Source organism: Talpa europaea, assembly GCF_964194135.1.
Source record: "Talpa europaea genome assembly, chromosome: 16".
Lineage (NCBI taxonomy): Eukaryota > Metazoa > Chordata > Mammalia > Eulipotyphla > Talpidae > Talpa > Talpa europaea.
The window spans coordinates 11,430,694-11,445,092 of NC_140084.1; the positions used below are offsets into that span (position 1 = coordinate 11,430,694).

General features: G+C 42.9%; 1 protein-coding gene across 1 annotated transcript in view; it reads right to left on the reverse strand.

The window, feature by feature from the left end:
- Window positions 1-391: 391 nt before the first annotated feature.
- The window catches only part of SF3B3 (splicing factor 3b subunit 3), a gene marked incomplete at both ends in the record, with an annotated part of 40,921 nt that continues 26,913 nt past the window's right edge, over window positions 392-14,399 (reverse strand). The window contains 11 exons of the mRNA XM_084257453.1: window positions 392-532; window positions 928-1,032; window positions 2,137-2,280; window positions 3,262-3,360; window positions 3,635-3,847; window positions 4,884-5,009; window positions 5,986-6,142; window positions 6,234-6,439; window positions 7,152-7,326; window positions 11,017-11,171; window positions 11,998-12,120. Coding sequence (XP_084113579.1) covers window positions 392-532; window positions 928-1,032; window positions 2,137-2,280; window positions 3,262-3,360; window positions 3,635-3,847; window positions 4,884-5,009; window positions 5,986-6,142; window positions 6,234-6,439; window positions 7,152-7,326; window positions 11,017-11,171; window positions 11,998-12,120 — 1,644 coding nt within the window. The remainder of the gene's footprint in view (window positions 533-927; window positions 1,033-2,136; window positions 2,281-3,261; window positions 3,361-3,634; window positions 3,848-4,883; window positions 5,010-5,985; window positions 6,143-6,233; window positions 6,440-7,151; window positions 7,327-11,016; window positions 11,172-11,997; window positions 12,121-14,399) is intronic.

Below are 14,399 nucleotides of genomic sequence, written 5' to 3' on the forward strand. Positions count from 1 at the left end.
TTACTTCCCACCCTCCCACAAAGATAGCATTGTACAAAACTATATTTACAGGAAAACCAGTTAAAAATTAAGGGTGTGTACAAAAGTAGACTAGAGTCAGAAACATCAATGTAGGGAAAGCCCTGGGGAGTAGGGATGTTGTATTCCACAATGGAACCTAGGCAATGCATTATGTACCAGGCAGGGAGAGCACAGTGAATCTCAGTGCCAATTTTAGGGGAAACCAGTCATTCCAGGGGAAATCAATGGGAAAGAGCTATTAATCTTGATATTGCAGTCTTAATTATCCAGCCACCCTTCTACCATATGGGTTCAGAGACAGGTGGTGGTTATGGTGGTGGAGGAAACAAAACACAGAGTCTTTGACAAGACCCACAGGAAAAGGAAGGGCTCAGAAGGCATAGCGGGTCCGGATATCCTCAAGCTTCTTGGACACCTCTGGTGGGGTGCGGTCCAATTCTTCAGAGACATTTTTTTGCTTGTTGGGCTCCATAGAGTTGAACTGCTCACAGAGGTCTCCATCAATCACATTCTAAGACAAGGAAAAATGAGAGCATAAGAAAAATCTTAGCCATCCATAGAAAATGGCATATGCTAAAGCATTAGCTGCAAGGAAAAGTTTTACCTTCCCCCCAGATACCAAAACACCATTGACAGAACCATGTACATTATCTAAATTAATCCTTAGTAGCAGAGTTCCGATTACAAAGGCAAGTGAAACCACCTCTCTAGCTGGGATCTGTCCCAAAGGGAGAGGACTCTGCATATCACCAGTCCTCTCCCCCCATTCTTGCTTCTATCAATCCATTCCATTGCTGCTTCTTCATTTAGAACTATTATGATATTTAAGGGAGGGAGGCCCAGAGAAAAAAAATCAACTAAAAGGGCTAAGAACCCCCTTTAGAAACTGAGATTTCCAACAAATACCTTAACAGGGAAGTAATAGGATCGAAAGCTGAGGTGGTCACGGCCACACAGAGGGGGATGCTCAGATCTCAGGTGCATTTCCACATGCTGGAAAAAGTCATGGTCCTGGTGGAAGAAACAAAAAAATTGGTCACAGAAAGAAAAAATGATTTCAACTACCAGTCTATGGTATTTTAAAGCACAATGAAAACACAAACCACTGATTTTTATCCTGCAAAAAGGTGGCAAAGAGTTAATTGCTCCTCTGCCTATCACAGGTTTTCCTGCTATTATGACAAAGTTATCCCCTCACCGTACTTAGAGAACACCATACATGAACAGTAAGAACCCCAGTCCACAATGCCCATTCACTTCTAGTTCTGTGGGGTTTGGTTCTGGAACAATGATCTCTAGCTAACTCTGTACTCCCAACAGAACTGAACCAAACTGAACAGCATAAAAATATATGACTTTCGGGCCTCCCTAGTGGAGAAAGGGGTTAAGATGCAACCTATAAAGCTATCCGCAGGCTCTGCAGCATGAGTTTGATCCCCCGGCCGGCCAGGGAGCAACCCACATGATACAGCAGACCTTTCCTCCTCACCTGCTGCTCCCCTCAGCAGTGTATTTTGGTCAATCTGCCTGTTCTGTTCCCCGCTCTATCTCTGGTGAACCCTCTCATCCCCCACACTTCTGTCCTGTACCCCACCTCTTATATGCATGAATCTTTAAAATAAATGACTTTCCCCAAGGGGGTAGAATATCAGGATTCCTACCTCCCCAGGCATTTTGTCAAATTACAAAATTTCCAGATAATTCACAGCTACAGGTGGGATAAAAAGGTCTTCCCTGGGCCTCCCCGGTGGCACAGCGGTAGAGCGCTGGGTTGAGAAGCTGCCCGCGGCCTCTGCGGCGCCGGTTCGATCCCCGGCTGCTCCCCGGCCACCGGAGGAGGGTCCCGCATGGCGCGCAGACCTCTCCTGCCGCCCGCTGCTCCCCTCAGCAGTGTACCTCAGTCCCTCTGCCTGCTCTGCTCCCCGCTCTGGCTCTGGTGAATTCTCTCACCCTCCCGCGCTTCTGACTGTACCCAGTGCTTGTATAAATAAATAAAAATAAATCTTAAATAAAAAAAAAATTAAAAAAAAAAAAAAAGGTCTTCCCTCTTAGGCAGACTCAGCACCAAGAAATAGTCTTGACAAGGAACAGATAAAACATTATGGGAGATTTCACCTCATGGGATGTGAATGGGACAAGGATGCCAATTCCTCCAGACAAGGTGGTATAGACAAGTGATTCTGAGCCTCCAGGGATAAGAGTGGTCTTCTGTAAGGATAAAACAGTCTCCCCCACGTGATAGTTCATGATCACCTCTGCCTGCAAATCAAAAAGACTGGTTATTATGGGTGTCCCTGTCAGCCTGTTCTAGATTCCGAAGAGCAGGTAATGACACACTCCCATCCCCACCTCAGGGAAATTTCACCATCTTTTAAAATCCATAAATTACAAAAATTTAAAAATATATTACAGTGCTCTCAACATTTAAAGATGGTCTCATTGGGCCTCTCTGGTGGTGCAGGGGGGTTAAGTGCCACACCGTGAACCTATCCACAGCCTCTGTGGCATGAGTTCAATCCCCGGCCGGCCAGAGAAAAACCCACATGGCACGACAGACCCCTCCTGTCTTGCCCACTGCTCCCCTCAGCAGTGTATTTCAGTCGCTCTGCCTGTTCTGTTCCCCACTCTGTCTCTAGTGAATCCTCTCACCCCCCGCAACTCTGGCCTATACCCCAGCTCTTATATGCATAAATGAATACATCTTTAAAAAAAAAAAAATTCTCATAAATATGCTAAAATTAGATCAGACTTGATAACAATGGAAAAACTTCTGCAATTTTATCAAATTTATAATAAAAAAAAAGGAAACCACAAACAATTATGAAAAACAGCAATTAAAAAACAGCAACTGGGGGCCCTCCCGGTGGCGCAGCGGTTGAGTGCTGGGTCGCGAAGCTGATCACAGCCTCTGCAGTGCCGGTTCGATCCCCGGCTGCTGGCGAGGGTCCCACATGGCATGCAGATCTCTCCTGCTGCCCCCCGCTGCTCCCCTCAGCAGTGTATTTCAATCCTACAGCATCATTAAATGAAACAGTGACTGGACACCTTATATCAAACCCAGAGTTCATCACAGGTTGTATATCGTTATCTTAGAGTTTTCCAAAAAGGAGGACCATGCAGGAGAGCACTCAGTACAGTCATGTGCACTGTGGATTACTCAATAAAGTGTTCCTCATGAGGGTTACTGGGAACACAGTGCATGCTGGTGTCTCTCCCTTGGATCACCTTTTTCAATCTTACCTTCTGAGAGGCCCCATTGAGCAAGCCCCGGTCCCACAGGGCTTTGTTTCCTGTGGGATCTTCATCCACTTCATCATTGGTGTTAGGCGGTAGCCTCACCTACAAGGAAATGACACAGATAAACAATAGAAGTCAGATGTGGTTTTAAAAAGAATAACCAAACCAAACCAAAATTCTGACAAAAAGTGAAAATTATTGCTAACCATTAGTTCAAACTATACCTATTGCTATTAAATCATGTTCTTGGGGTGGAGAGAATCTAAAATAGTTAGAAGGTTTTTTTCTCTATATTCGAGCTCATCCTGGAACCTTGGCTGTCCCACAAACTAAGCCAGGTTTCCTATATGTAACAAGAATATAAGTATCAACTCACCACACAAATGTTGCCAAATTTGTCTGCCCCTGCCACAGTGTCATAGTCGAGAAGGCTGGCTGTAGTGACCCATCGAGGGTAGGTGTCATCAGCAAAAATGATGAGTTGGTTCTCATTACGCTTGTAGCGAACCCAGATGAAACTTTCTTGGACATCAGACACAATTACCCTGTGCCCAATTGTCTGAATCCCAGAGATGTAATTGGCAATATGCTAGGAAAAACAAGCATAACAATGACCATAAACTTGGGGTTCAGCACCGACAGAAAGTCTAGCTGACCCCAACTATAAGATATAGGGTCTGCAGAATAGCACACATCAAAGAACAATAGTCAGCAATAAATTCCTAGAAGATGGAAAAAAGTAAAAATGGTGCAAACACATGTCTAATTCTCACAAGAAGTAAGCAGGACAGAAATTTGGCTCTTAAAGAACCGAAGAAACCCAACAACTCCCACCCCTCTTAATCTTCTTTCTTTTTTTAAAGATTTACTTGTTTATTTATATAGGCACTGGGTACAGTCAGAAGCGCGGGGAGGGTAAGAGAATTCACCAGAGCCAGAGTGGGGAGCAAAGCAGGCAGAAGGACCGAAGTACACTGCTGAGGGGAGTAGCGGGCGGCAGGAGAGGTCTGCGCGCCATGTGGGACCCTCCTCCAGTGGCCGGGGAGCAGCCGGGGATTGAACCAGCGCTACAGAGGCTGCGGGCAGCATTGCAACCCAGCGCTCAACCGCTGCACCACCAGGGAGGCCCACCACCCCTCTTAATCTTAAGGGCCTAATTCTTTTTTTCTTTTTTTTTTTAAGATTTTTTTTTTTTAATAGAGGCATGTTTTTCTTTATTTATTTGTTTGCTTGTTTGTTTTGTTTATACATGCACTGGGTACAGTCAGAAGCGCGGGAGGGTGAGAGAATTCACCAGAGCCAGAGCGAGGGGCAGAGCAGGCAGAAGGACTGAAGTACACTGCTGAGGGGAGCAGCGGGCGGCAGGAGAGGTCTGCGCGCCATGTGGGACCCTCCTCCGGTGGCCGGGGAGCAGCCGGGGATTGAACCGGCACCGCAGAGGCCTCGGGCAGCTTCGCAACCCAGCGCTCAACCGCTGCGCCACCGGGGAGGAAGGGCCTAATTCTGAGCCTGGAATTAGGAGACTACAAGGTCCAAAAATAAAGACACATGATTTACTGTCCACCACCCCATCTATGTCTCCTTCCTCACTCGTTAGATACAGGACCCTCTATCAGTACATTTACCTTATTCTCACATTTTCGGAGTAATTTCTTCTTCCCCAGGTCATAGACTCGCAGGAGCTTCCCTACACCAATCAATACTCTCCCCTGGAATGGGGCGATGGCAGCAGGGACCTCTTCCACTGGAGTCTGTGAGAAAAAATTAAGTAATGCAAAACATACAACATGCTAGCCACAACCCTTCGTCCCAGAACTGCCTCCTATAGGTATGTTAGAAGACAGTGAGTGATCATGTTTTGCTCATCAGAGAAATAAACCAAAACACAATTGTCTATGAAATGGGGTGTTTGGGTAAACAGATCCCACAAGCTTCATTTCACCCAGTAAGGGGACTACTGCCACAGTGAGCAGAAGTCTTGGTGCCTGATGCCTGAGGGCTCATCGTGTCAACAGTGAAGCCTCAATATCAAAATGACTGGTTTGTGAAAGATGAGAAAGGAATGATAATAACAAGTAACAAGTTAGTTGTAGGGAAGATACGCAAACTAGTCTGTGCGAAATAATTATTTCCTAGAGGACACATGCTTTGTAGGAGGGCTGGAGAAGCTGCATTCGTGTGCTGTCAGCGTACAGGAGACACCAGGAATTAATTTTTAACACCAAGATACACACACACACGCACACATGTGTGTATACACACACATACATATAACACTTCAACTTACCATTTTAACCACTTTTAAGTATATAATTCAGTGGCATTATGTACATTTACATTGTTATGTAACCCTTGCCACCTCTATACCCAGAACTCTTTCATCTTTCCAAAGAGTAACTGTACCAGTAATTCCTAGAGAATATATTCTTTTTAACCGTTGATTTTGGTTATTAAGAACAGTAAATCACTACCAGCTTAGTAAGAACAGTAAACAAGGGACAAACTCTGTACATTTACTTCCCTTTTGTCAAGTTAGTACACAGGCATTCTGTGAGAATCACAGGCACCAGAGCATCACTAAGAATGAAAGCCCCAGCATTTTTCACGTGCCACCAGGTGATAAATCTAAATCAAATCAATGTCCGCACTCTCAAAATGATTACTAAGACTTGTCCCACAACTTAAGGAAAAAAGGAGCTAATATCCAGGAGACCCACTGTTTCCTACCTTGTGCAAAAACTCCAGTTTTTCCCCATTGTTCACAAGCTTGTACGTATAAACAAAGCCCCCTGCTACAGATCGGGGATTCAGGATCAGGTCTTTGGCCACACCCACCAACACATACCAATCATCCCCAGTGTTGGAGAACCTGCACACGGCAACACTGCATACAGAGAAAGAAGAGTCAGGCATTAGCCAGAGTCAGGGAATTCCCGTTTTAGATTCCCAACCAGGTAAAGTCCTGGGATCCTTACCTAAAAGCAGCTTCATTCTGTTCCAGCTGGACAAGGTCCAGTGTGTTCCCCTGAATAGGATTCATCACTCGGATCACAGAGGCCCACTGCCCATTGCCAGCCTTAGGAGCTCCAAAAATGGATTCAGGGAGGTTTTCGTTGAGGAATGCTGCTGCCATTTCTGCAGCCAGTTCCCGCTCATCCTCACCTGCTGCTTCCACCATTTCCTAAATTCAAAAATGAAGAAAGAGTTGGTATGCTGTGCTTGAAAAGTTGACAAATATTGAGAACACCCTCAGGGGAAGCTCATAATAAAGTCTGTCAACAAAACCAGGATCTCCCAAAATGAAGATTAAAGGGCGGTATACAGATACATGATAAAAGATTACTAGAGGGGATACCAGGCACTTCTTTAATGCTCGAAAGAGCAAAAAGTTGTGGCAAATACCTGACCAGCGGTCTGAGAAATAAGAAAATGAAAACACCATTTTTCTACCTAGTCAATCTTGAATGCCCTTGCTAAAAACTACTTACCCTCTTTTCTAGGCCAGATGCAAATTTTTATGGTCGGGGTTATTTGGTTTGTGCTGGGGAAAATTGTTCTGGAAGGAACTTGGATTGTGAGGAATATGAAAGCAGCCTCTTCAGATCCAAATCCAAGAAACAAGTAACATACACTATTTTGGAAGCTTGAGGACTGAAGAATTCTGTTTCAGAAAGTAAAGCTGAATACTAAATAAATCCAAGTCTGTATAATAGTTTCTGAGTCACAAAGACTTAGGCAAAGAACACTTTGAAAGACCTGAAAAAAGCCTGGAATTTCCAGCATCACAAAGATTATCATCAAGGATTAGTTTTTAGATTAGGATTTAAACTTTTCACCGTAGTTTTACATTAATGCCTTTTAAGCGAACCCTGAGGGTCAGTCACTCTAAATACCTCTGCCATCTGCTGCTTCCTCTGAGCTTTTGTGGCTTCAGTATAGGCATTGTGATCAGTCTCAATGATGATAAGGTTGTTACTTTCAGGGTGGATGACAAATTTCCTGGGTGTGTACTGCAGTGGAAAGGCTACTTGATTGAAGACAGCACCTAGCTTCTCCAATGCCAAAATCCTGTGGCAAAAGGCAAGGAGTTAATAGGCTACTCAGGAACTAGAAACTGAAAGGGCACAGGAGTAGTCAGTCAACACACCTCTGAAGCTCTAATGTGAACCTCAGATAACATGAAACAACAGCCTTCTAATCAAGGATTCTGCACAAGAGACAAGGAGTTCTAAGAAGCCTCCACTTCAGCAATTGCCCACCACTTTTCTTTTTCTTTTCTTTTTTTTGTGGGACCCTCGCCGGCGGCGGTGGCCCAGCGCTCAACCGCTGTGCCACCAGGGGAGGCCCATGCCCACCATTTTTCATGGCAATTTTGGTTTTCACCAGTGCAGTCCATATCAGAAGTCACAAAGGAATTTTTTTAATCACTCAAGGACTGTGAGAAGTTAAAACTTCCTCTTGATTCTTACTGACAAACTCTGAAATGAAGAGCTCCAATTCTAAGTCTGTTGCAAAGTGGTATTTATGCTGATGGTGATTCATGAAATAAAATGGATGCCCTCCTGAACTAAAACCAGAAAGCTTTAGGAAATGCAAGAAATATAAAAGAGATGGCAAGGAGGGAACCTATTAGCTTTGTTAAATAGAACACAGAGCTATCCCTAGGCCAAATATGTGCAAAATAGCGGAATACAGATAATATTAAAAAAACATTAACTTGAGGGCCTCCCTGGTGGCGCAAGGGGTTAAGGCACAACCTATGAAGCTATTTGCAGTTCACTGCAGCACAAGTTCGATCCCTGGCCAGGAAGCTACCCACAGGGTGCAGCAGACCTCTCCTGACTCGCCCGCTGCTCCCTTCAGCAGTGTATTTCCGTCAATATGCTTGTTCTGTTCCCCACTCTGTCTCTGGTAAATCCTCTTACCCCCCCACACCTCTGGCCTGTACCCCAGTTCTCGTATGCATAAATAAATCTGTAAAAAAAAAAAAAACAACCCACTAACTTGATCTCTAATGACAGTGTTACACATACTGTATATATTCTCCACAGATCACACACAATCATATGACTAATTTTTAAAAAGAGCAGAGAACTATTCCATATTTTTTAAAGAAAACTCATTTTTTAATTTTTTTAAAGATTTATTTATTTAAGCATACAAGAGCTGGCGTATAGGCCAGAGGTACGCAGGATAAGAGGACTCACCAGAGACAGAGTGGGGAGCAGAACAGGCAGAACCACTCAAATACACTGCTGAGGGGAGCAGCAGGTGCGGCAGGAGAGGTCTGCTGCTCCATGTGGGTCAGCTCCCTGGCCGGGGATCAAACTTGTGCTACAGCAGCTGCAGACTGCTTCACAATGCTGATGCTAAACCCTTTGTGCCACAAGGGAGGCCCTAGAATCACTGTTTTAGAACACGTAATATAAATCACATTTTCTGATACAATTCTTGGCTATCTGGGGGATATCCAAGTCATTAGTACATTCCTTGATATTATAATCTAGTATCTTACAAATGCCCAAGTAATGAAAAATATTTTCAACATCAAAAATTATCTTTTTTTTTGTGCCTCTCCGGTGGCACAGCGTGTTGAACTCAGTGCTGTGAAGCTTTCTGCAGCCTCCGCAGCGCCGGTTCGATTCCCAGCCGGCCAGGGAGAATCCCACATGGCAAGGCAGACCTCTCCTGTCTCACCTTGCTGCTCCCCTCAGCAGTGCTTTCAGTCCATCTGCCTGTTCTGCTCCCCGCTGTCTCTGGTGAGTCTTCTCACCCTCCCATGACTCTGGCCTGTACCCCAGCTCTTGTATAAATGAAAATAAATCTTTAAAAAAAAAAAATCTTTCTTTGGGGGGTAGATGGGGATGGCAGATGGGGAAAAACGGTTTATAGAAAACAGAAACTACAACCATCGACCCAGTTTTCATTGCTCTGGTAGCACTCAACACACTGACCTGTTTTTATAAAGGCACTCTACATACCACACTACAGGCAGACTCAAGGCAGAAGAATTACTTGCCCTCAGGAGGACACCCCCAGCACTGGAGGAAGCAGTGCTTCCTCTAAGTGCATTCTTCCTTAGATAACATGAGGCTAGTCAGTGTGTGTCAAGTAGCATATTGATGATACCCAAAATGACTTCAGGCAGTTCTTAGATGGACTTCAAAAATAAAATGTTTTGGGCTTCCCCTGGTGGCGCGGTGGTTGAGCACTGGGTTGCGAAGCTGCCGGCGAACTCTGCGGCGCCGGTTCGATCCCCGGCTGTTCCCCGACCACCGGAGGAGGGTCCCACATGGCGCGCAGGCCTCTCCTGCCGCCCGCTGCTCCCCTCAGCAGTGTACTTTGGTCCTTCTGCCTGCTCTTCTCCCCGCTCTGGCTCTGGTGAATTCTCTCCCCCTCCCGCGCTTCTGACTGTACCCAGTGCTTGTATAAATAAATAAATAAATAAATCTTTAAAAATAAATAAATAAATAAATAAAATGTTTTAATAAATAACTAGTCTTTCATATGACACCACAATTACCTGAATACACGCAGTATTTGTGCTTATGAGGTTTCATAAAATAAAGTGGGAGGCCTCCAGAACAAAAATCACCTAGTTATTCAACGTATTAGTGACAATGCAAAAAAAGATGGCAAGGAGAGGAACTATAGAAAGTGAAATGACAAGCAAAAGAGTAAGAGAAAATATCTAAAAATCATACTATGAAAAGGGAGTTGTATACAGAATATATAAAGAACTCTTACAATCCTAAAATCAACAGGCAAATTCTTCTAAATTCCAAAGAACAGCTAATAGGCATATGAAAAGATGCTCAATGTCATTAACCATCAGGGATATGCAAATCTAAACCACAGCAAGATAATATTTCACTCACTGGGATGGCTAGAATCAAGAGGTCCAATTAAAAACTGTTGGGAAGGAAGTGGAAAAGTTCAAACCCTTATACCTTGCTGGTTTAGACTATAAAATGGTAGGTACAGTTACTTTGCCAGTCTCATAGTTCCTCAAAAACTGGTAAGTCACCACATGACCTAGCAATTCTACCTTTACAGGTATGTAACAAAGAAAAATGAAGACATCCACATGAAGTCTTGCAGATAAATGTTCACAACAATAACCGTGGAAAGATCCAGAAATCTGGGAATTCACTTTATAAGTAACAGTGATTATCAAGAGACCAGAGTTGGGAACAGCCAAGAGCTATAACCAAAATGTGAACAAAGGTGGCATTAAACGGTTCAAAAAAAACCCAAACTCTCAAAACTTGAGTCAAATAGGTTATTTTCCATTTTGCAGTATAGACAGTGCTCACTCCAATATAATAAGCCTGTATAATAAGCCTGTCAACTTGCAAAAGGCCTACATAATTTATGTTGAGGTTAAAATTTTGTATCTAACATTTGGAATGACAAGTGAAAAAATGTCAGTGATTCAATGTCTGCTCTAAAACTAATCCAATGGCATTGTCTTAGAAAATGGGAATCATAAATCTCAAGAAAAATGAGCTGCACTAAGTAATAAAACTTGGCCCTGTAAGTTTAAGCAGAAGTTAAAAATTAAAAACACCGAAACTTGGCTACCAGGTACTTAAATCATGAGCCAAATAAAGGTTTCAATTTCAACACACTAACTAGTCCCATGGTGAAGAGGTGGCTTTCTGCCATCTCTTCTTACCTTCTTCCAACACTGGCAAAATGGTCTAAGCCCCTGGCAGAAAGGCTTCTCTCTGGGCTTCAACTATGGGAGTCACTCACCTCAGAGTATTGGTGGAGATGGCCACAATGCCCTCAGGACACTGTTCTGAAGCGAAGCCAGATGCAAATTCCAGGGTCTCATAAGACAGAGGGGTAAGATGGAAACGAGATTGGTAAGAATAGCTCAACCATGAGCGACTGGACATGGCCAACACCTGAGGAAATCAAAACACTTCCAATAAGCTTGGGGAAAACTCAAATGTGGTATGTTGATCAAATACTCCAACCCCCAAATTTCAGCCCACAGATATCCCAAAGCAAATTAAAAACCTAAAAAGCTTCATTAAGGAATAGAGGGCCAAATGAAGCAGCAGTGTAACTAAGTACTTGTTAAAAGCATGGACTACTTAGATAATATGACCTACTCAATTAATCTAAGCTTCAGTTTCCACGTGCATAAAATGGGAATACTATCAAAGATTAGATAACTACAAGAATTAAATGCAGTAACAGGTAAAGAATGAGCACAGCACACAGTAACACTAATATTCTTAGTTATAAAGGACAATGTTTCCTAACCTCTGTCACATTAGTTTTCTTAAATTCTTGGAAAATAGAACTTTAAAGCAGGTTTTACAGCTGGTATTTTCTTTTTTTCATAAAGTCCCCCATTTTGTGACTCCTCAATGTCATAGTAAACCCAAGTTGGTTATTCGTCATTAAATAACCTGCTGTACAAAGTGGATCATAATATTGACACAAGGTTGTTCATGGGAGAGATGTCCTAGATAGCCTGATGGTAAAAGGGATCTATATTTCAATCTACCTAATACCAACCCATGGCCTAGTGCCACAGAATCCCAGTCGAGAAGCTCTGGATGAAAGAACAAAGACTTCCCACATGAAGGAAATTGCTCAAGATAGAGCTAATGTCAAACTACACACTGGTGGAATTATTGAAACAAAACTTACGTCAAGGGAATTTCCTCAGCTAATGTCACTAACATCTGAACACGCTGTCTGCCCCCTTTCATTACTTACTGCCTCTTGTCCTTGCATCCGGACTCGAAAAAGCTTCACAGGACGGGAGCCAAGGTACCGAGTACGGGTGTCTGACAGATCCCCAGTAACAGGGTCTAGGACAGTTCTCAGCAACACACCATTCTAATAGAAAGGAGAGAAGTAGATGAAGCCTACCCATAATGGAAGGTCCTGTGGCCACTTCATACAATAATTTCAAACAGATGGAGGAAGTGACTTAGAGGTTTAAAGAGTATCCCAATAATCACCCTGCCATTCTCATTTTCTCTTTAAATCACTCAAATAGTAACAATGACCCATTTACTAATGAGCAAAGTAAAAAGTATAGTTATTTTTTACTGTGTATCCTTAAAAAGTTTTTTAGCATGTTCCATTAAATTCACCATTTATTAAATATCAAAAATATATGTAGTTAAAAACAACTTGGTTTACTGTGTTTTCCAATACCATTTTCCTCCAAAAAGAATGAAAATCCGGCCTCCCCGGTGGTGCAGCGGTTGGGCGCTGGGCTGCGAAGCTGCCTGCAGCCTCCGCAGCACCGGTTCAATCTCAGGCAGCCAGCAAGGGTCCCACATGGTGCGCAGACCTCTCCTGCCACACCCACCGCTCCCCTCAGCAGTGTACTTCTGTCAGTCTGCCTGTTTTGCTCCCCGCTCTGGTGAATTCTCTCACCCTCCTGTGCTTCTGACTGTACCCAGTGCTTGTATAAATAAATAAAATCTTTAAAAAAAAAAAAAAGGAATGAAAATCCTATGAGAAATTGCTAAAGTCTGCTAGCAAGAATGTTTCAGATGTGTATGGGACATGTTGTGTCAGAGGAAGGAAGTACCCAGTTAAAAGGACAAAGGAAACCGTATACTAATCTAAAATGAGGTAATTTAGCTTAAAAAAAAAAAGGGTGCAGGGCCTCCCCTAGAGGCACAGGTGGTTGAGCGCTGCCCTGTGAAGCTGTCCGCAGCCTCCGCAGCACCAGTTCAATCCCTGCCAGCCGGTGAGGGTCCCTCATGGCACAGTAGACCTCTCCTGTCTCGCCCACTGCTCCCCTCAGCAAGTATATTTCATCGGTCTGTCTATTCTGTTCCCCACTCTGTGTCTAGTGAATCCTCTCACCCTCCCATGCATCTGGCCTGTACCCTGGTTCTTATATAAATAAATCTTTAAAAAATAAAAAAAAAATTTAAAAAAAAATAGGTGCAGGGGAATACCACATAGTTCTAAGCACAAATATGTAAAATCTGCACATTAATGTTACTTAAAAAAACAACCCACTTCCTTAGTCTTCAATGGAGTTACTAAGGCAGTGAGACTCCTTACTTTGAAAATAGGAAAACAAACAGGGGGAAATGAAGTCTTTATCACTTCCCTTTATGAACTGTTCCTCAGGATAAGCAAAGATTTGAAGCAGATTCTGTCTTTAAAGTTCTGACTAATTAAAGACTTAAATAGAAATGTGATCATTCTCAACCACTAATGAGATAATGAATCTAGGCAGTGTATATCAATGTCTGTTATTAAAGGAAAAAAAAAGGCTGATGGAAACTTTAAAACAAAATAGACACAAACATCCTGGCATCACTAACAATGGGATGTGCTGTAATAGTGCGCACCATCTAGGAAATATTGTCATCCCCCCCCCCCACCAAAAAATCGGCAAATCAATTTTGTGTCCTGTGCTAACCTATCACTATAGTTATCACACCACATGGGGCTAGTCAAAATTGAGAAATGCTATAGTGTATAAAGTACAAATTACCAAATTTCAAATCCTTAGTACAAAAAAATATATACAAACTATCTAAAATATATTAGGTTAAACCAAACATGAAAATCAACTTCATCTGGGGGGTCTCCCTGGTGACACAAGGAGATAAGCACAGCACTGTGAAGCTATCTGCAGCCTCTGCAGCACTAGTTCAATCCCCCACCAGCCAGGGAGCAAGCCACATGACACAGCAGACCTCTCCTGCCTCACCGACTGCTCCCCTCAGCAGTGCATTTCAGTCAATCTGCCTGTTCTGTTCCCCACTCTGTCTCCAGTGAATTCTCATCCCCACCATCGCTGTCCTATACAGCAGTTTTTGTATGCATCAATAAATAAGTCTTAATAAAAAAAATCAACTTCAGCTGTTCATTCTGCTGTGGCTACTGGATAAACTTTTAATTACACATGTGGTTTATGTTATATTATTAATCAACCACATCAACCACTAGTTTACAGGAAATACAAAGAATTAGAATAATATTAAACATAGAAAGACTGCCAAATCCATAAAGTGGGAAATTCTATAAGACAAATGATTGAATCTCTTAAAAAATAAAAACGTTAAATAAAAAGTGTGGGACTATTATTAAACAAAACATAAAAAGATCAAGCAGATGCAAACTGTGGACGGCTGTATGTG